At 52.6% G+C, this 20,007-nt stretch overlaps 1 protein-coding gene across 4 annotated transcripts; it reads right to left on the bottom strand.

Annotated features, from left to right (window-relative positions):
- Positions 1 to 3,212: 3,212 nt before the first annotated feature.
- HOXD3 (homeobox D3) lies at positions 3,213 to 12,050 on the bottom strand. Of its 4 annotated transcripts, XM_087435421.1 has the most exons (6): positions 11,252 to 12,050; positions 10,577 to 10,666; positions 9,601 to 9,952; positions 7,048 to 7,140; positions 5,849 to 6,472; positions 3,213 to 4,029 (listed from the first exon to the last, which is right to left on the bottom strand). In XM_087435421.1, exons 5-6 carry the CDS (start codon positions 6,387 to 6,389, stop codon positions 3,272 to 3,274), a joined length of 1,299 nt encoding a protein of 432 aa, XP_087291547.1. In that variant the 5' UTR covers positions 6,390 to 6,472; positions 7,048 to 7,140; positions 9,601 to 9,952; positions 10,577 to 10,666; positions 11,252 to 12,050; the 3' UTR covers positions 3,213 to 3,271. The 4 variants fall into 4 exon arrangements, with proteins under 4 accessions (XP_087291547.1, XP_087291546.1, XP_087291545.1 ...); XM_087435420.1 differs by having other exon boundaries at positions 10,577 to 12,050; XM_087435419.1 differs by lacking the exon at positions 9,601 to 9,952.
- Positions 12,051 to 20,007: the final 7,957 nt, after the last annotated feature.

Raw genomic sequence — 20,007 nt, 5'->3', positions numbered from 1 at the left:
GCACACAATGGCGCAGCCGCGCCCGGAAGACCCGGCTGCTCCGGGCGCCCTCGAGCGAGCAGCGCCCGGCGGCCAGGACCCAGCAGCCTCGAGGCCCTGGTGCGCTCCCCACTGCCCCCCGCGCGCCCGGCCCGGGAAGAAGTCACAGGCTAGGGTGGACGCCTCCTTCCCCTGCCGACTTGTCCCCGCCCGCCGCCCGTCCTCCCCGGGAGGAGGAGAAGCCTGGGCCAGGGCGCCATTCCCAGGCCCGCGCTCCCCTCCCCCACTCGCTGCTTGCTCTGCTTTCCCGAGACCTGGGAGGGAGGAGGCGGGCGCTCCGCCGATAGAGCAGCTATTGTGACCTTCCCTTGCAGAGAGGGAAGCCAGCCGAGTGTGTACCGCCGGCGGTGGCGGGGGAGGAGGCGACTGTGTGCGCGGACCTCGGGGTGCGGAGAGGGTGGCCCTGGGAAATAAATGAGGTTTGCAACCTCGGGCACTTGGGCCCTTCAGAGGGCGTTTGGTTGTGTTTAGCCTCCCGTGCTTCCTAACACTAATTGCAGGCTCAAAAGGAGCAGAATTTATGGCGAAGGGCAAGGCGGCTTGTTTATAATTTATGAAGTTTTAAATGGCTGTGCCACGGGCCCTCGCTCTCGTCCTGGCCGGGGACCGCGCGCGAAGCGCCGTCCCCACCCGCGCCAGGAGGGACCCAGTGTGCCCAGTACAGGACACTCACGCCAATGGCAGGAACGGATCCGATCCATTCTCAGAAGCCTCGGGGAACCTTTCTCCAGAGGTGAGAAAAAACCGAATATTTGTCCTAAGAAAACTCCCCCACTCAAGTAGAGAGGGGTGCCTTGGGGCCGCTGCTGCTGCCTGGAGAGGGAGCCCCCAACCCCTCACTTCTTTGAAGCCTGAGTGCGAAAGCAAGCTGATGTCAGGCGGCCTAGACCCGTTTAACGTCTAATCCATGAAACCCTAAGCCGCAGATGACACTTGGGGCCTTGCAGACACCCGCAGACTCAGCAGATACTCCTGCGGTAACACACCGCGCTGGAAAACGCCTGGAGCCATGATGCATTATGTATTTTTATTATTATTTATGGTAGGAAGAGGAGATGAGGGAAAACCAGGCTGAATCTAACCAGCCTGACAATTCATCTATTTAATATTTAGCCAGTTAAGAAAGAGTATTGTACTCCCTGCAAGACAGCAAGCTCTTTGATTTCCCTAACAGCTTAAAAAATAATTTCTTACAAGACAATTAGAAATTCTGCCTATGGATGCAAATTTCATAGAAAACAATTTTAAGCCTTGAAAGTGGGTAAAATATCCCTCCAGTTGAAGTCATTTATTCTGTTGATACACTTCTACAACATGTATACTACTTTTAACCTGTTCCAATAAAGTGAAATTTAGCAAAAGGAGAGTCCCTTCCCGCCCCCAATCTAACATGCCATTTTAAAAACAGCACAAAGGAACAAGGAAACTAAATAATATTTTGAGCCATCATTATTTAGCGAAACACAAACATCCAAATAGAAACAATTGTTGTTCCACCAGAAGATTAGAAGTTAAATTATTTCCACACAATAGGAATTTCAGCTCGTGTCACTGGGGATGTAGTAGGAGTTGCATTATTTGTCAAACCAAATAGAGATGCGTGGGCTGACTTTGCTGAAATACAAAAGAATTGAACCTTATCTGAAGGCGTTTTCCAAGTGCCTCCTCCCAGAAAAGCGGGTGTTAAGTTGTCCACCCCTAGCTAAGCCACGCTAATATTTACAAAATGGTTATAAATCCTTGAAGACATGTTTGCCCATTTTGTACAAAGAAACCGGAGTAAACAAGGTGTTTATACTTGTTATGTCCCATTAATGAAACTTTTATTACTTTACATGTCGGGGAACGTTTGTTTTCTTTAGAAATGAACCGCTGACCAGTATAAAGGAACAAGTCCTGACAGCATTCCCTAGAGAAAAAGCTTAGGTGTGTATCTCCAAAGGATCGTTTCTTTTTCTGCACCTTAGTTTTTTCATAGCTCAGTTCTTACGACTTCTCATCTTTTCTTTGATTGTCAGTCTTCTTTCAAAGTTTATTTTTTATTACTTAATGCGGAAAAGTGACCTCTAGCCTCCCCAATGTAAATGCAATCTAGAAAAGTCGATCTGTGTCTAGAAAGTGGGTGGTAGATACAGCAAAGCAGGCGCAGAAAGCCCTACCGGAAACATCCCACCCAGAACATTTATAGGTCTGCATCCTCAGATTTCCCCCTCTAATGTCAATAGCTAGAATGATCAAGTATCCCCAGAACCAATTTGTGTACTAGAATCCACATAAATGAAAAGAAAAATATTTCAAAGCCTCAGCCTAGTTTGGGGCTTTCCACCACGACTGTGCATAAGATAAAGGCAGAGTGCTGTAGTTGCAAGTGTGCGTGATTAACACAGATACACTTCCGACTGAGAAATTTTTTTATTCTAAATATTTGTTCAAATATTACCAGACAATTTGAAATCAATAAACTGTGTCAAGTGGTGAGGGCTGCAGCTGTTGAGAAATGGGTAGCGGGTGTCTTGCCTCGCCACAGGGCCGCCTGACTCTACCCATGAAGGACAATTTGCGGTCTTAATCCTTTACATCAACTACAAACACCAGCCACGGTTACAACTGTTCAAAACTACTCTCTCAACTAGTTCAGACAAAGCGGACTAAAGAGGTGAAATGTGGCCCCCGCGGCCTGGGAGCGCGTTCCTAAGCTCGGCTGGAGAATTCTACAAATATACACATAAATACATTAAGACGAGGATAAATAATCAGGGAAACGAAATGACTCGCTTCAAATAATAAATACAGATCGTTGAGTCCGATGCAATCCTTACGGGACGGGAAGGAGCGTATAAATTAAGGTCTCCGCAACTAAGCTAGACGCGGGCCAGACCCGGGGCTCTCCGGGCTCAGGTCCCTCTGCAGGGCGCGCCGCCGATAGATTCAGACTTACCTTCGGGACACCAGTACCAGATTAGAGTCCCTCGGTCCGCAGTATACGGCTTTGCCAGGCTTACAGAGGAGAATCCTTGCGGTTGATTTATGGCGAGTCACCCAAAGGACGCGCGCCTGGAGGGAAGGCCCAGTCGCCTGCGCCTCGGCCGCTGTTGGCCCGAGACCTGGGAGGCAGCGACCGGCCCAGAACGAGGGAGGCAGGTCACCCAGCTGCCCCGCGGGCCCCGCCCGCCACCCCCGCCACCAAAGCAAAAGAGGTAATTGCGCCGCGAGTTCCGGCCGGTGGCGGCCGCTACAGATGCGTCAGTTTGGGGGCCTCGGGCAGGCGTCCCTGAGACGAGTGGTGGGCCGAGAGATCTGTGTAGGTGGGATGGGGGTCGCACGGTCCGTGGTGGTGGTTGCCCGGAATCTGCGCGGCACAGCTGTAGTCCACGCTGGCCGAAGACGGGTGCGAGAGGTGGCCCAGGTTGAAGACGGGCCCGGACGCGGGCGCCATGGAGTCGACGAAGTTGCCGCCCACGTACACAGGGCTGCCCTGCAGGTTGGCGCTGGCGAAGCCGCCGCCGTTGCTCGCCATGGGGTGGGGCTCGAACTCGTGCGCCGCGTAGCGCTTCTGCTGCGGCAGGCAGCTGCTGAGCGGCGCCGTGTAGGCGGCCAGGCCGTACATGTTGGGCTGAGATTTGGCGAAGGTGGGCGGCGAGGGCGCGTCGTAGGCCAGGCCCGGCACGGGCGGCAGCTGGCCCGAGTAGGCCACGTGGCCCGCGGCGCCGCCGAGCGGGGGGCTGCGCTCCGGAGACTGACCCGCCGGCGAGTGCAGGATGCCCTTGGCCTTCTGGTCCTTCTTGTACTTCATGCGCCGGTTCTGGAACCAGATCTTGATCTGGCGCTCGGTGAGGTTCAGCAGGTTGGCCATCTCCACGCGACGTGGCCGGCACAAGTAGCGGTTGAAGTGGAATTCCTTCTCCAACTCCACCAGCTGTGCACTCGTGTACGCTGTGCGCACCCGCTTGGACGCTGGGCCTGGCGGGCTCTTGTCTTCGCAGCTCTCTCCTAGGCAGGGAGGGAGAGAGAGGGGACGCTGAGCGGGAGAGGTGGGGACACCCAGGGCCCGAGAAGGGTGCTTCCCTGGTTCCCTCCTCTTCCTCTACCTCTTCCCCCATCTCAATCCTGCCTGGAGTGGGGGTAGGTGGTGGCGTCTGAGAGGTGAGATTCCAAGGGGGAACTCACCGGCCCCAAGCCTACCTATCAGTCGCACCTGAAACCCCCATCTGCCTTCTGAGATCCATTCGTTCTGCCCGCCCCCACCCCTCCAGCCTAGTCCATCATCCCATCGCAAAGGCCGTGGAGGAGTTTAATGAGAGACTAGTAGCAGCTGGTAAGGCTTCCCCTCTGTCAAAGAAGGGCCAGATTTCTTTGAACACTCCTCCCAGCCTCTGCTGCTGGAGGGGGAGGCAGCCCCAGCCTGCCTTACTCAGGGGCTGGCTCCTGGGCAAAGCATCCCATGAAACGTGGAAAGAGGGTGGAGATCTTGGCACCTCTCTCCAACCCAGCTGCACCCAAAGGCTCTGCACCCAAACACAGGGAGGTGATAAACCATAAAAATACTGCCCCGGAGTTTCAGGGGATCCAAGGCCATGGGTGCATTTTGAGTATTGCAGTGCTAGGAGCAGCAGCCTCAACACTAGTTTCCACCACCCCTGCCACCTCTCAGCAGCCTGTCCGCTCCCTCCCTGGGAAGACAAATGGATTTCTCCTGGGAGGGAGGGCTTGGGCCTGCAGCTGGGAAGGAGGGGCAGGAAGAGAAGGAGCTTACAGGCTGGAAGACACTCTCCCCCTAGGAGCAGCAGCCCCAGAGAGCAGCAGGCAACCAGAAACCTGATAACAAGCTAGCTACATCCCAGGCCTCAAACTAGCTCTGGACCTGGAAGCAAGTTCATCTACCTGAAAATAAACCACATCAGGGAACACAGGCCAGAAAATTTCAGGAACCAAGCAGGCTAAGGAGAGAGAGGCAGCAGTCCTCAGAGCTCCTGTCCCTGCCCCCCTTCTTCCATACACCCTGAATGGACCTATAGAAGATCTCAACTCTGGGGTCTCCTTTTCCAGGGAGAGAAACCCAAGGCTGCTCCTGTTTCAGAGCACATCCTCTTCCTCTAGGATATGCCCCTCCCCATCATGGATTTGCTGGGATGGGGAGAATTGGGCTGGGGTGAGTCAAGTAGAGTGCCATGGTTATGCCTTGCAAGCCCTGGTCGGATTTGAGTGTGCCATTTTGTAGTTTTGTAATCTTGGGCAAGTCACTTATCTCTAATAGTTTCCTTTATCTGTAAAACAGGGATGTTATCATATACCTACCTCAAAGAGTTCTTTGGAAAATTAAATTATATAATGCTTGTGAAGTACTCAGCATGGTTCTTAACATAGCAATCCATAGACTTTAGTTCTTATTAAGTTAATGGAGTAGGATTCCTGTGATATGGGCTACATAACCACCTGGGCTTGGGGATCATAATACCTGTCTTCCAAGTTTTGAAGAGCTATTGAGTGGAAGAAGGAGCTGAGTTATGACCAGCAGCCCAGGAAAGCAGATATTAGGTCAGTATAAGGAAGAGCTGTCTGTTAATAGCTATGAGACTTGTCCAGCAATGGTACCAGCAGCCTGTAATGGAAGTGAGTATCCTGTCACTGTAAGGGTATGACCCTAATCAAGGACACTAAGAAGAAAGGACATTTATGCATGAATTGGAGTTTAGACATAGGCCTCCAAAGTTACACTTCCAGCCCTGAGTCTCCTGATTCCCAGGTGAGCTAGCTTCTTGGGGTCAGTCTGAGGGATTTAGCTCAGGGGTGAGCCCCCTCAGAGAGCTACCTGCAGTGGCACAGCTGTTCTTCTGCTTGGAGTTCTGTCTGGACTCTTTCATCCAGGGGAAGATCTGCTTGCTGATGGTGGCTGAGGAGCCAGAAGCATTGGGCCCACCCTTGGCCTTCTTGGCAGGTACTCCACCTCCAGGATTGGTGGGTGAGGATGGGGGCAGTGTTGGTGGTGGAGGAGGGGGTTGTGGTGGCTGCTGCTCTGAATTCAGACCAGGAGGCTGGCTGCCACCACCCCCACCCTGGTTGTTCCCAGTACCAGGCCGCATGCAGCTGCCATTGAGTTCAGCCCCCTTGTGGGCTGGGGCTCTCAGAGGTGCAGAGCTCTGGATGGAGCAGGCAGAGCCCGGGTAATCAGTGTCCAGGGAGTTGGCAGCAGCAGGGGGTGGATAAGGCTGATGGGGGGCACTGTAGCCATAAGTGTCAGTGGCTTTGCTGTAGCCATAGCCTCCGAAGAGTCCTGGGTTTTCATAGTAAGCAGCCTTCTGCATCGTGCACTGAGGAAGCTCCGGGGTCTGCTGATCGTGCTCAAATAACATTGACCACCACTGTGTCCTTCACCGCCGCCTCCAATGTCTGCCAAATCCTGAGAGAGCTGGGGCAGCCCCAGGCTCCAGGTGACCTGTGGAGAAGAAAAGTGAGAGGCCCCAGAGGTACTGTCATTGGCACGACTGGTCAATATTAGAAGGACTAGCCCAGACTCTCTGCTTCCCATCCACTTCCTAGTGGGAGGATCTAGGATTTTATAAAGTTCACCTTATTTGAACCCTTGGAGAAGTCAGAAGGAATTTCTCATAAACATACCAAAAGACCTTTCCTTCTCTTTAGCTCAACTCCTTCCAAGGGAAGGAGCTTCCCCCTCCCCCCCCCAGATACAATTTTCTTTCTCCAAGATTGTCAATTTCGCCTTTGAAACTACATGGAAAAGCACTTCGGCCTCATACATTTTAATGGCTGATTTTCCCACTAGATATTGAGCTCCTTGCAGGCAGGGACTGTGTCTTATTCATCTATGTATCTCTAACATCAATCCCAGTGCCCTGTATGTAGTAAGTACAATAAATGCTTGTTGAATGAGTGAATGAATGAATGGGTCAATCAGTCAATCAGTGGGTCATCCCAAGGTTTCTATGGGCAAAAGAAAGCCCTATAACACACTCAAATAGCCACAGCTCTCAAAACAAGCATCTCCCCCACCTGGTTTCAAAATCACAGCATCTTTCATGGAAACCCAGATAGTCCACTTTCCGGTGACAAGGTGAGCTCCGTGGGTCAGCACTGTGAAATCTTCTAGGAGATAAAAACCAAGAGGACTTAAAGACTTCCAGACTTATTTTGAGGCTGGAAAATGTTTCTTTTTCATCTACTTTTTTCTAGACTCTTGTCCTCGACTACTTTTAAATGAATAGCACTGGAAATGGGTGAAGAGATTTAGAGTTTGAAATGCATGGAGCATGGGTGGATGGAAAATGCTTTATATTATAACTTTGTCATTTGTATCCTGCATCTATTGTATAAATATTGTTATTGACCTCTGCTCTGGATCATCCATTCCACCCCACCTCCCACCCAACCCACAACCAATGAGAACCTCTCATGGCATAATGAATGGACCCAGAATTAGAAGAGAAAAAAAAAAGCTAAGAAAAATTCTACCCCTTTTGTGTCCTCTAACTCTTGATGGGGATTTCCCTTCTCACCCTGCCCCCCACCCCTTCTCCTGAAAGGCTCCTAAGGAGTTAAAGTATAACTAATTCAACTACTTTTGTCTGCTTGATAAAGAAAACTCATAGGTCAGCTCCCCTGGTCTTAATTCTTGATCTCCTCTTTCAGGCAACTTTCTTTCCCCCAAACTCCCTGGCTTCCATCATGGTCATCATGATGGACCACATTACCTAGACAACTTGTGCAGCCTAATGGATATGACCACTAGTACTGAAACCACGCCTCCATGTACTCATTTCCCTTCCACTTTCACAAAAGATTCTAACCCAATTTAAAAAATTCTTCATCTTAGCCTTTGTTTGGTAGTATTGTTGCCTATTTGTGTTTTAAAATATAAGTGAATATGCCATTTATCTTGATAAGAGACAGGCCCTTGTCAATGGGATAATAGAATACTAGGATGTTATGTTTTAGGAATTGTTTCTATTATTGTTCTTAAATTTATGTAGTTAGGCTATCTACCTAACAAAGCTGGTCTTAATCTTCCTTTCAATTCATTTTCTTTATCATTCTCTGATATTAAAGTAACTGAATATCAACTGAACAGCTGCATCCTCATCCTCTGGCTCATATTTATATGTGTTTGCCATCAGGCCAAATGACCAGCTACTCTGGATTTGGTTAAGTTTCTGGACTCTTCTGGGACCCTGCTTCCAGTCTTAAACCTTGGGCCCTCTGGATGTCAAAATGGTCACATTTGACACTCAGACTACTAGAACTCACTGCTGCTTCTGTCATTCCATTTACAAATGTGGTAGCAAAACATCCCCCTCTTGCCTCCCAGGTTGACCAAGTTTATCTTGATAGGTAGACCAGTCACATTAAAATAGCTTCCTTAGGAAGTGAACAGGTCTTTGAAACAGATGCCTTTACATATACGTATTTGTTCCTATGGCATATTCCTAGAAAAAGCTCTGTGGACCTCAAAAGTGCAAACACTGGGCAGCTTCATGAGTAACCAGAGTCTGTTCTCTCGCCTCTATTTTCATTGTCTTAAGGAATTTCAAGGCCCAACGGTGATCCACCACCCCAATGTCCATTTCCCCAGAAGTAAGGGCAGTAGCCCTTTCCTCCACGGGAAGGGCTTTGCAGCCTCCCCCCACCTCCAAAAAATATATAGTGCCCCAAAGAAGCCACCTCTCCTAAAACAGAACCTGAGAGTATTATTACAAAACTGGTTTTTTAAAAAAATGCTTCTTTCCAGAAATGCCTACTCCTTGTGAACTCTGCTTGAACCTAAAAAGCAGGAACAGGTCATAAATCATTTGGACAATGGTCAACTGTTCAGTGGCTCATCTTTTCGATCACCCTCCCCTCCCTTTTTTTTAAGGCTTTTTTTCCTTGCCTTTGGTACCTCTGCTCTTTTCAGCTCAGGGACCCGAATGCCTGGGGGTGAAGACTAGCCTGCTTGGGGGAGGGGCAGTCTTCGAAGTCCTCAGATGCCCTTTTCTCTCACTCCTCCACCCCTTTACCCCCCAGCCCAGGATCGGCGTGGGTAGCCTCCCCAGAACCCCGCCATCCCCGGCCCCTCCTGGGTAAGGGGCGCCAAACGGGGTCCGGCTAGTCCTTTCTCACGGTCCCGGGAAGTGGCCCAACTCTGTTCGGAGACCCAACTACAGGGCAGGGATGCAGGGCCAAACGGTCCCCAGTCGGAAGGAAGGCGGCCTCGGCCTCGGAGAGACCACAGCCCGCTCCCCGGGCCGCGCTGGCCCGCCGCATCCGCTGCGCCTCCGAAAGAGCGGAACCCTGATACTTGCTCACTGCACTTAATTCTGCCCGAGATCAATACCTAATATGATACCGAATAAATAAAAGGCGCTCACAGCGGCCAGGGGACGGGGTTATTAAGCAGCTGGAGCTCTCACGGTGCATATCAATGCACCTGTCATTGTGGTTTGTAACAAAATTTATGACTGCGAGCGCGGCGGCAGTAAACGCTTCAGTAAGGAATGAAAAGAAAAACACTTCCCAAGGCCCGGCACTTTTCAGAAGTGGAAAACAGGCTCCGCGTAGGAGGAAGCGTACCAAAAGAATTCCCGACTCCGCACTTTTCCCGGCCCCGCGCCCCGCGAGCAGGGAGATTATATAAAGTGGCCGGCGCCCGCCTCTTGGAGCAGCTCTGCTTGGCGGCCGGACGCGGGACGGGACGCGCGCAGCCCAGCCGGGGCCCGAAGACCTGCTGCCCGCCGAGGCCTGGGGAGCTGGGGACGCCGGGAGGCTCGCCGGACGCGCGGAGGCTGGCCCGGCGCTCGCTCGCTCGCCGCCGTGGCCCTGTAAAGGCCAAGGGGCTCGGGGAGGGAGGGGGCGGCAGTCGCTGGGCTGTGACTAGCGCCGCAGTCGTCGTAAATCACGGACCGGTAGAGTCAGTCCGTGCACGCTGAAAGAGAAAGGCGAGGCAATGGAGTGCTGGTTGCTCTTCTGTTCCTCTCAAATTTTTCTAAGGTTCGAGTTGGCCTCGGCTCCTCTCCCTGTTTTGCCTAAACCAGGGCCTTGGAAGCCCACAGATCTCTTTCTGGCGGAGACGACTCTTGCTGGGTATCCCCGTTAATTCACTGGAACCTAGTAGCGATTCTTCTCTCCCTGTTGGCTTTGCTACTTCGGGATTTCGGAACCACTTCTCTTCGGTTTTGCTCGGAAGGGGATATATTTACTGCAGAGCTGGGGCAGCTTTCTGCCCAAGTTCTGCCATCGCTCAGCCTGAGCCTCTCCTGCCCTATGGGAAGCCCTGGACGCGCCTTCTAAATCACTCTTATTTAGCCCAGATAACTCAATATGTAATACACCCTGCATTTAAGGCACTGGGTTCACCCCATTAAAGCGCCATAAATTTGAAGGCCAATGATCGGTTATCATGTAACGGGTGGCAGTTCACACTGAGGTGATCCACTTCAAAGCCGCCCTTTGTTTTATGTCTTGATGTATGAATCCTGAGATGGCTACCTTGAGTTGCAGGACTGATGGAAATATAGTGGAAATTATTTTTAAAAATCATGCCACTCACCACAGTTATGTGTGTGTGTTTTCTCACATTTTGTCTCTAACTCTTTTTGTAGGCTCTTCGGGTTCCTTTTGATATTCTGTTGAGGTGGATCTGGAACAAAATGGAAAACTCAGTGGCGGCGGTTCTTTCTTACACTTATGTTGAGAGGCTTTACCCTCTTTAAGGGTGTCATAATCAATGTGACTTGTATATGGTGCCCGAAGCCATTCCAGGCGCCTTCTCCTTGGCAGAAAGGAGACCTCAATTGGCTCCTGGGGAGCTCGTGGCCTTTAACAACAAAATCCTTGGCTGGATGGGGGAAGAGGGAGCCCAGACCTGAGGGAAGGGCCAGACCCTCGGGCGGGGGTGGGCCAAGTGAGTCAGAGGCACAGGGAAACCAGTTCCTCTCCTCCTGCTCCAACCAAGCCCTAAATGCTCCAGGTGCCCCAATCCCTCAAGCCAAGCCGACCCTCCTAGGAGCAAAAGAGAGGGACTGTGCAGAATTGGGGTGGAAGGGAGGCTACAGCATGGGGCGCCAGAAAAGGAGGGTGGATAGGTAGATGGGCCTGAGTAGGTCCCAGTCAAAGGCTGCCACGCTCAGCCCCAGTGAAGAGGGAGCTGGATGCTGTTTCCTCGTTTGTAACTTTACATCTCGGATGGTTTCCCCGAGTTGATTTTATTCCAGTAAGTACTCACCACATTCCTGGCCTGGGCTGCCCATGCCTGTGTCAGGAGCAGGCTGCAAACCCCCTAAGAAACAAACATACTTTCCACTCCCACCCCAAACCAGACCAAGCTGCCCACCACTGCCGGGCTCAATGGGTGCCCGCCCCCGGTCAGGTAAAAGGAGAGAAACAATCCCTGCCCTGTGCAATTTGTCGACTCAGTAGTTTGCAAACACTAAACCTCGCCCGGGAAAGCCCCACACAAAGCATTCCCGGCCCTTCTAAAGACCAGAGTGCGCAGCCATAAGCCTTTGAAGTGACCTTTGGCTCACGCAGCAATAACTCACCCCTTAATGAACACCCAACGGAAGCGCCTCGGAGAGATCCTGGCCCGGTAGGGCTCCTAACATCGCGCCCGGCTTCAGCTTCCCACCGGCCTGGACCCAGGGGGCCCACTCCGCTGGGCCGGCCCCAGGGTTGCGCGGCGGAGACGAAATGTACCCGGGCCCTCGGACCGGACTGACGAGTCCCGAAGCCGCTTTATATGATACATTCACGTGGGCAGACGTCAACTTTCGCCGCTTGATTATTTTTTAATTTTTTTGGGGGGAAAAAAAGGGTTCTTTAAAAGTAGAAGCTTCCCCTCAGAAGAAGGGCTAAATTGGGATGCCACCCATGGCCGCGATCCCCAGACGCCTGTAGCTAGATTTTGTTTTCCCAGTCGCGGAGGAACAGGGTAAGTTTGCTCCTGGGCGTTTGCGTGGTGCGCTCGGGGCTCTGGGCGCAAGAGGTTTGGGAAGGGGAAAGGAAAGAGGACCCCAAGGTGGCCAAAGTTGGGCCGCCCAGAGTCCCCAGCGCCTTCTCCCGCGCTCCCTCCCCAGCCCACCCACCATCCAGCACCGGCCCAACTTCAGCCTCCGGCTTGCCCAGAATCGCAGGCTTAACCCGGCTGGCTCTGGGCCACCAGCTCAAGTACCCTTTCCACAGCCAGAAACTGGGAGAGCGGGAGGGAACGCGGTCTGCGAGCTGTCAACGAAGAGCTGGTCCTTGGCAGACCCGGCCCCATCCCCCATTCCCCACCACTACCCCGGGAAAAATCTTTAGGATAGGGAGCCTTGGTGCGGATTATTGAAATTTTCGGGGAAGTTATAAGTGAGTGCTCCATGGGGCCAAATGAAATGCTGCTCGCAGTAATTGGATTCAGCTGACTAAGTTGGCAGGCGCGCAGCTCCAAGGCAGCAAGCGAAGAAAAATGTCCAGTGACTTTAAGTTCTGATGGAGCCAAGAGCAGGCGATTGACAAAAACAACTTTACTGCTCTTTTGATGGCAACGCCCCTGGAAGTCGGTCTCTCTCGGGCTGGGGCCCATCCCAATCAAGGCTAAGGGAGTGCTCCTTGCTTTCTGGGTCCCTTCCCCACAGAGGCCCAGTCTGGCCCAGCCCTGTGCCATTCCCCTGAGCATGAAGCCGCTTACTCGGGCTCACAGAGCCACTTACTCAGGCTTTGGCCCTGGAAAGACCTGGGACGAATAGTCCTGCCCTCCTCCAGCCAAAGCCACAGGACAAAGTGAACAAAAGGATGGACAAGACATGGGAGCCAAAATATGATTTAGCTTTCATTCCAGGTTCTTTGGGGAGAAGGACCCAGAAGCCCTAAACCTTTTCTCTGCAACTATCGAAATCAAAACCTGGATTAGTGAAGAGTGTGGAGGACTCTCCCAAACTCTCCTGGGTAGTTTCGGGGTTCTCTTGAATTCGGGAGGACAAGCTTGAGTAGCACTAACCTCCCAAGAAAGAAATGTTAAGCCAACAGCAAGAGATAAAAGCGTGCGTATGTGGAGCTAGCTCCCAGAACAATGCAGAGAGCTGGCTGGCCACGGAGTTTATTTTAAATACATATAAATCAACCTGCCTGCACCCAGCCAGGCAGCCCAAGACACAGAATTAATATGACGCTCCATCTTACTTTGGCAGTGACAGTGTAAAACAAAGTTTCTTTTTATTCATTTCATTTTTCAGCCCATTCTCATAACTGCACATTTACCCCCAAAATACTTCCTCCAGCCCTCAACCCCCTCACTGACCCGCTCCTCAAACTGCCACCCCCCCAATGCCACCAGCCACCCTCCAAGCCTGGCAAGGTAGTGTGTCCTCCTAACCTTTGGGTAGGCGGGGAGCATCCCCACAAAGCGCACCTCCTTACGATTAATCACCGTCCTCCATGTATATGTAGAAGTGTATCTAGGTCTACGCGGGCTGCCTCACCAATTGGCAATAATCAAGATCAGAGATTACACAAAATAAATCATATTTAGTATCCCGCTCAGGGCAGCAAGCAGCCCTATGGCCAAAGATTTCCAGTTTGTCATGCAATTGCTTACCTGGGTCCCAATTTATCATAAACCTGGTGTCCTCGGCCTTAGAGTGGGCGCCAGTGGGGGGCAGAGCTAGCCTTCCCCCTTTGTCTGCAGACAACACTGTCCCAACCCTGGTCTTGCGTGCTCGCAGACGCGGCCATATACCCGAGCACACGGAATTCCCGGTAGAACGGAACCAGGCTGAGGTTCAACTACCAATAAACGCAGGAGGAACGAGTTCGTAGTCCCCGAGCAGGCTTCGCCTGCGCTGCGCTCCCGTCGGTCCACCGCCCGCCTGTCCGCTCCCAGGCCCAGAGCGTCGGCCACCCGCGCCCCCACCCACTCCTGGGTTCCTGCCCAGCCCTCCCAGGCCCCCCAGAGCTCGGGGTTTGTTTTGCTTTCGGAATGTGGCCCTTGCTGGATTTGGAGAGAGCCCCGGAATCCCCCTCATAGTCGGGAAATACAGACGCTGCCTTCAAATGCGAGCATATTTGTTCACGTGACCCCGAGGGAAGATCTTACTGATTGAGGCTGAAACTTTCACGCCAGCCAGCCCCGGAGCGCAGCCAGGCCTGGGGACTGGGAGGAGGGGCAGGAGGCATGGGATCAGGGCCCCTTCCCCAGGGCAGACTTGTAGGCAGAAGGAAAGACCCCATCTCCCAGCTCAGGACCAACCTAGCTCCAGCCTGGCCGCAGGCAGTAGGATGGGGGCTCTAAAAGTCTCTCCCCCCACGACCTCTGACCATGGCCCGGCCTTCCACCAGACTGGTGCGGGGATTGAAAATTTTAGAGCCTGCCTCTCTTAGAGGCGTCTCCAGAGGCGGCTGTGAAGCATCAGAGGCTCAGGGTTCCCCTAGCTCCCGGCCTGGCCGCGCCCAGTAACCCGCATCCGCACGCACCCGGGCAAGGCGGACACGCTGCTCTTCCCCTCCCCGGGCAAGGCAATTACATTGTGACAGCGCAGGTCCGGCCCTAAGGTGGAGCCTTCAGCTCACAGACCAGGCCGGTCACCCCAGGGAAACCCCACCACCACCACCATCACCACCACCGCTACTTGGGGCCTTGGCTCGGTCCGCGGACGCAGCAGACGAATCGCTACTTCTGAGAGCCAGAAAAGGCAGGGACCGGGAGCGATCTCTCCTCTCTGAGTCTTGGGCACTCCACTCGGGCTCTGCGCGGCCTGGCGCCGCCGAGACGCTGCGGTGCTGTTTGTCGTGACCTGTGCGCCTCCGGATCTGGGCAGGGCCCTCGGATCCCGCAGGCCCAGCGACCGCCAGGCTGCGGCTTCCCGCGGCGTCTCCAAGAAGGCGAGAGGGACTGCCGAATCAATCCTGGCCGGGCTTATCTCGGAGATGAGGGAGCTTGTATTTTAGAAATATTAAATCAAGACAGGTTCCCAGCACTCTCGGAGTGGTCAGGTGGAATTTACGGTAACAATTCTGCATGTGGGAGGAAGAGTTAAGCTCCCGGCCAGGGCCAGCGGCTGGCCTCCAGCTCCTGGCTTGCGCCAGACCCCACGGCCCTCCCCCAGCCTGGCCCGCACCCCGGAATCCCGCACCATGCGGAGGTCTCCACCCCATCCCCGAAGTCTCGCTTTCATGGTCAGGTCTGCTTCTCAGTGGCATCCAGCCGGGAGCAGATGCCCAGTCACCGCTTGCAAGGTCTTGGACAGGAGACGGCTAAGTGCCCGGCAGCCGCAGAATAGCCAGGGAGAAGAGGGTAAGCTTCTCCGCATCCCCACTCCAGAAGCACGGGAAAGTCCCGGAGGACAGGCTCGAGCCCCCAGACCTGTCAGCAAGCCCCTCCATTTGTTCACCTGGCCGGGCCTGGCTCGAGGCCCACTCGGGGAGCCTCTTGGAATCCGACCGTGGGTGCCCCCAGTCCACCCCCGCCCGGAGGACCCCGCCCTCTAGCCTCCCATCAGGGGCCAAGCAGCCGGGCGACAGCAAGTGTTAATCTCCAGCCAAAGAGGGGGGCCCCTTTGCGGGAATTTGTCTCCAGGAAAGGATCTAAGCCTTCTTCAATCGGAGCATATGTTCATAGAGCAATAAACCGGAAAGATTTACAGTCCTCGCCCGGCCCCCAACAGCCTCGCACCCTTTCAGGAATTACTTACGATGATTTATCACACCAACCCGGGCAATTGTCACACTGATAAAATAGCCCGGGCCAGTGCCCACCAAGCCCGGGCCTTGAGAGGCTGTTGGCTGCCGGGCTTCCAGCGGAGCTGGGGAGGATTTTTGCGGGTTCCTCTCGGGGCCTACCAGGGGATGTCGAGGTGGATTGTGGTGGGTGGGGTTGGGGGTGGGAGGGGAGCCACTTCTCATTGAGAAAAACGCAAGCGGCTCAGAGAAAGCTCCTGGAATCTCCGCCGGAGTCGCTTGCAAAGCACATAAACATTTGTCATCTTTGAATAATTGCATTAATGTGTTATTGTTTGAATGTATAATTCATAACGGAGGAAACTTTGTCTCTGTCCTGACGGGGAAATATACACACACCTAAAAAGAAATCAAAACACACAATCCCAAAACAAGCACCAAAAGCAGCCAGCCCCAGCTCCCGGAAATCATCCTCAAAGGCAAGGAGAGGGAAGGAGGTTATGCATACAGAGGCTCTGCTGCCCAGCATCTGGGCCAGAGTTGTGAGCTGGAGGAAGAGAATGCCCACTGCTGCCCCCAGCCCAGATCTCCGGCAAACTGGGGGTGGGGTGGGCTGGGCTGGGGTGGGAGCAGAGTGGCTCTTGGGACCTCGAATCTCCTTGGAGTGCGAGATTAAAAAGGCTGAGATGGGAGCGAGCAGGAGAGACACAGCCTTTGCATCTCACCCTGCCCTCTCCCCTGTATCACTGCTTCCAGGTTCCCCTCGCCCCAGGGACTCCTATTCGGGCAGCAGGGACTTCTTCCTCCTGCCTTTATTTTAGATCTTCCAGAAAAATTAAAAATAGAGAAAAATAAAGGGGAAGAAGGGAAAACTCCTTGCTCGGGTGACAGAAGCAGCAGAGCTTGGGTGGGGAGGGAGGGGAGTGGGAAAAGCAACTCGGAAATCATTATCTGTTGGTTAAAACCTGCCCGGGGTAAAATTTCAACTCGATTTTATAGCCTTCTATTATGACGCAAAGAAAAATTTACGACCCTCGCTTGAAAAGAGGGCCGGGGCCTTTTCTCACCGGTTTAAGAATAGGCAGCAGATGCCTTGACAGCGACCATTGTTCCCGGTAGACACAGGCGACCGGGCAACCTCGGCCCGCGTGCGCCAGGCGCGTCCCCCAGCCGGGCGGGTTTTTTACAACTCCCGTTGTCTCTGAGCAGCCCGCAGGCACCCTCGCCCCTCGCCCCCCGCACACCCTCGCATCCTCACACACCCTCTCACACACACACACTCGGCCGCTCTCAGTAATTTTTCATAAGTGCAAAGCTTCGCTGAACCAAAGGTCACCATCCAAGCCACTAACAACTTCTCGCCCGCGCGCGGTTCCAAATCAGGAAGCAAAGGGAACTATTTGTCAGCGGCCCTGACAGCTAAGTTCATTAAGGATTTAAATCTGCAGAAATAAAAGTCGCCAAAATATTTACCTGCCGGCCGCGCTCCCGCGCCCGCCGCCGGGAGCCGAGGGTGGAGGGCCGGGGGAGCCGCGCGGCCCCCCTCGGCGGGTGATATTCTTGGGATCCTGCACTTTCCAAGTCGGAGAGAGCCCTTTGCGTGGCAGATTAATGACGACTCCGTGTTTCTTAAGGGACGTGCTGAATTAATTATTTCTCCAATCACGTGGTCGGGACTTGTAGAAATCTATTCTTATCATCTTCCTCGCACTTTGAAAATTCCCTGGGTTATGAAAGGCCCTCCCCCGGCTGCCGGCGAGCCCCGGCTGCCCAGCCCGGCGCGGGGGGCAGGGAGGGCTCCCCAACATGGCGGGCGGGCTGGCGGGCGGGAAGCGCCGTCTGCCGAGGGTCCCGATTTACTGTACTGTACTCAGGCGGGCTCGGCTACGGACTCGCTTCCTCCTCATTCCTGCCTGCGATTCAATACACACAGTGGTATTGATGTATTGGTGGGCACAGGAGGAGCCATTAACCAGAAGACGGGCAGAGGACAATCATAAAATGTGTCTGAATATTTAAACTTCTGTCTGCGCACTTATAAATACCCATGTCCACGCGTCTGAGGCGAGCCTTTCCATATATTAAGGACACATGTCTGATTTTATGCATTCTGCTCATTTCCTGTCGCGAGCAAGCCCCCTCATCTATTTTGGGACTCCTGTCCTGGCCCCTTCTTCAAGGCAGAGGCAAAGACGTGAAAAGGCCCTCACGATAAAAATAGGGCATGCCACTTTTTATAGTGGAGAATGTTTATTGTCGTCTGGAGGGCGGAGGGGCGCTGAGGGAGGAGGGGCAGGTGCTGGAGGGCCCAGTGGTGCTGAAAAGCACAGGAAAAGTAGAAGGAGCCGGAGATCGGAGGCCAGAGGGGTCAGGTCCGAGCAGCCACTGGCCACCTCAGGCTCGGCCCAGAACCCAGCACCCCACACTCTCTCCCAGAGTTGGGGGGCAGGGAGGTCTCTCACCCACCACTTCACAAAGAGAGACTGGAAGGGGTCTGAAGCTGACCTGGACCATGCAGAGAGCCAATCTAGAGCCCCCTTTTAGCCTAGGAAGTTACTTATTTTCCTTTCAAAAATAGTGCCCACCACCTTCCTGGCAGCCTGAATGCACCCCCAGGCGTCCCAATACTCACAAAACATGGTGGCCAAATTGGGAGTGTGTATGGGGGAGGGGGTAGTGACAGAAGTGCTACGCCTTACAGTTTAACCTTCACAGGCCAGGCGTATTGCAGAAAATAAAAAAAAGTTTATATTGAATGTCAGCTTTTAGAAGACTTAATGAAGAATGCTGCTGTGGAGGCACAAAACAGGGTGATTTCGCTACACCTTTTATTATTTCAAATATAGATCAATGAATTACATCAAAACTACAGGCAACAATTAGTATAAATAATACTTTAATCAGTGGCAGCAGAACATTGGTCAATTCTATTAAAAAACCATCTTGTGTGAACAGACACCGTGGGGCTGACTGACCATGTCATCTCCCAACAAAAGGCTGCAGTGGACAAAGTAAGATGGGAGTCTGAGGAGCAATGTCCTCAGCAAACATTTCACTCCCCCCCAGTCACAACCCCAACACAGCTTTAAAACAAAAAACACCAAAACAAACACTTCTGGCTCATATTTGGGGGAACAAACTGGAAACAAATAAAAGCAAATGGGCACTGAGGCTTTCCACATCTAGCTTTCTCCAGAGCTTGTTCCCAGATGGAAACTCATTTCCTTCCCTGCCCTAGATGGTGGTGGGAGGGGGTGCTGCTTCTTCCTTGCCCCACTCCTGTGGGCCCAAATGGACGCTGGGGTCCGATTGGGACCTCAGGGTTGAGGGCTGCCCTCTGGGCCATCCAGGCTCCATTAACATTTCAAAAGACAATCCCTGGAAGCTGAGAAGGAGGGCTGAGACTTATAAACAAAGAAGCTGTTTCTCTGATTAAGTTACCTTCCAAAGTAGTGGGGCTATGTTTGAGAAGGAGCTTGGGTTTTCTTCATCAAAACATGCCTCTTGTCCTTCCTCTGTGGCAGGGGTGAAGGCAGTTAAGTAGTTTTGGCATTTGGTCTGAAGCTGGGGTAAGTGACCTGAACTTCTGGGAAGGGGAAAATCTATGTAATAATCTTTATAATATATATATAGTTGGATGTTGTGAAAATATACACTTTTCCCCCCTCCCGAGGACAAGGTTCAATGTATTCACAGATTTGCATTTTAGGAAAGAATCTTAGCAACTTTGCAACTTGCCTAAGGACAGCGGCTCTTTTCAAATGCTACATCCAAAGACTGCTCTCCATGTTAGAGGGGGAAAAAAGAAGAGAAGGGTAGTTAGAGTCCAAAAGGTTAAGGGTTTAGAGGTCAGTCCTCCCAGCTGAAATACAGCTAATCGAATAGAAAATTTGTCCTCTGGATGAACCTGATTCTGTAATTTAGCCGAACTCCAGTAAAATACCTTTTCAGCTTCTCAACGTGAGGGCGTCAGAAAAAAGACGTCTTGACTATGTATGAACTCTGTGCTTTTTGTCATAGAAACAATGATGCGAATAATGCAGGAATATCCATCTTTAATATCCCGACATGGAGATATTCAAGTATTGCCATGTGCAAGTCTGAGAGCCAGGCTCACCCCAAGGAGGAACAAAGAGCTGTCCCCAGGGTCTAATACAAAAGACCAAGGCTTGGAAGATACTTTAGAGAAGTGGAATTTCAGTCTATGGACTCCAGTGAATACCTGCCCTCAGCTCTCAGGAGACACTGAACCAAAGAACACGCCTGTAGAGAAAGTCTTTCCACCCCCCCTCCCTTAAATATATTTTTTTAATTATCTCTGAAATCTTC

The sequence above is a fragment of the Ceratotherium simum genome, chromosome 9 (assembly GCF_057802395.1).
Source record: "Ceratotherium simum simum isolate JZ-2026a chromosome 9, ASM5780239v1, whole genome shotgun sequence".
Classification (NCBI taxonomy): domain Eukaryota; kingdom Metazoa; phylum Chordata; class Mammalia; order Perissodactyla; family Rhinocerotidae; genus Ceratotherium; species Ceratotherium simum.
The sequence above is the reverse complement of the archived record's forward strand: the minus strand, read 5'-3'. Positions and strand labels throughout refer to the sequence as shown.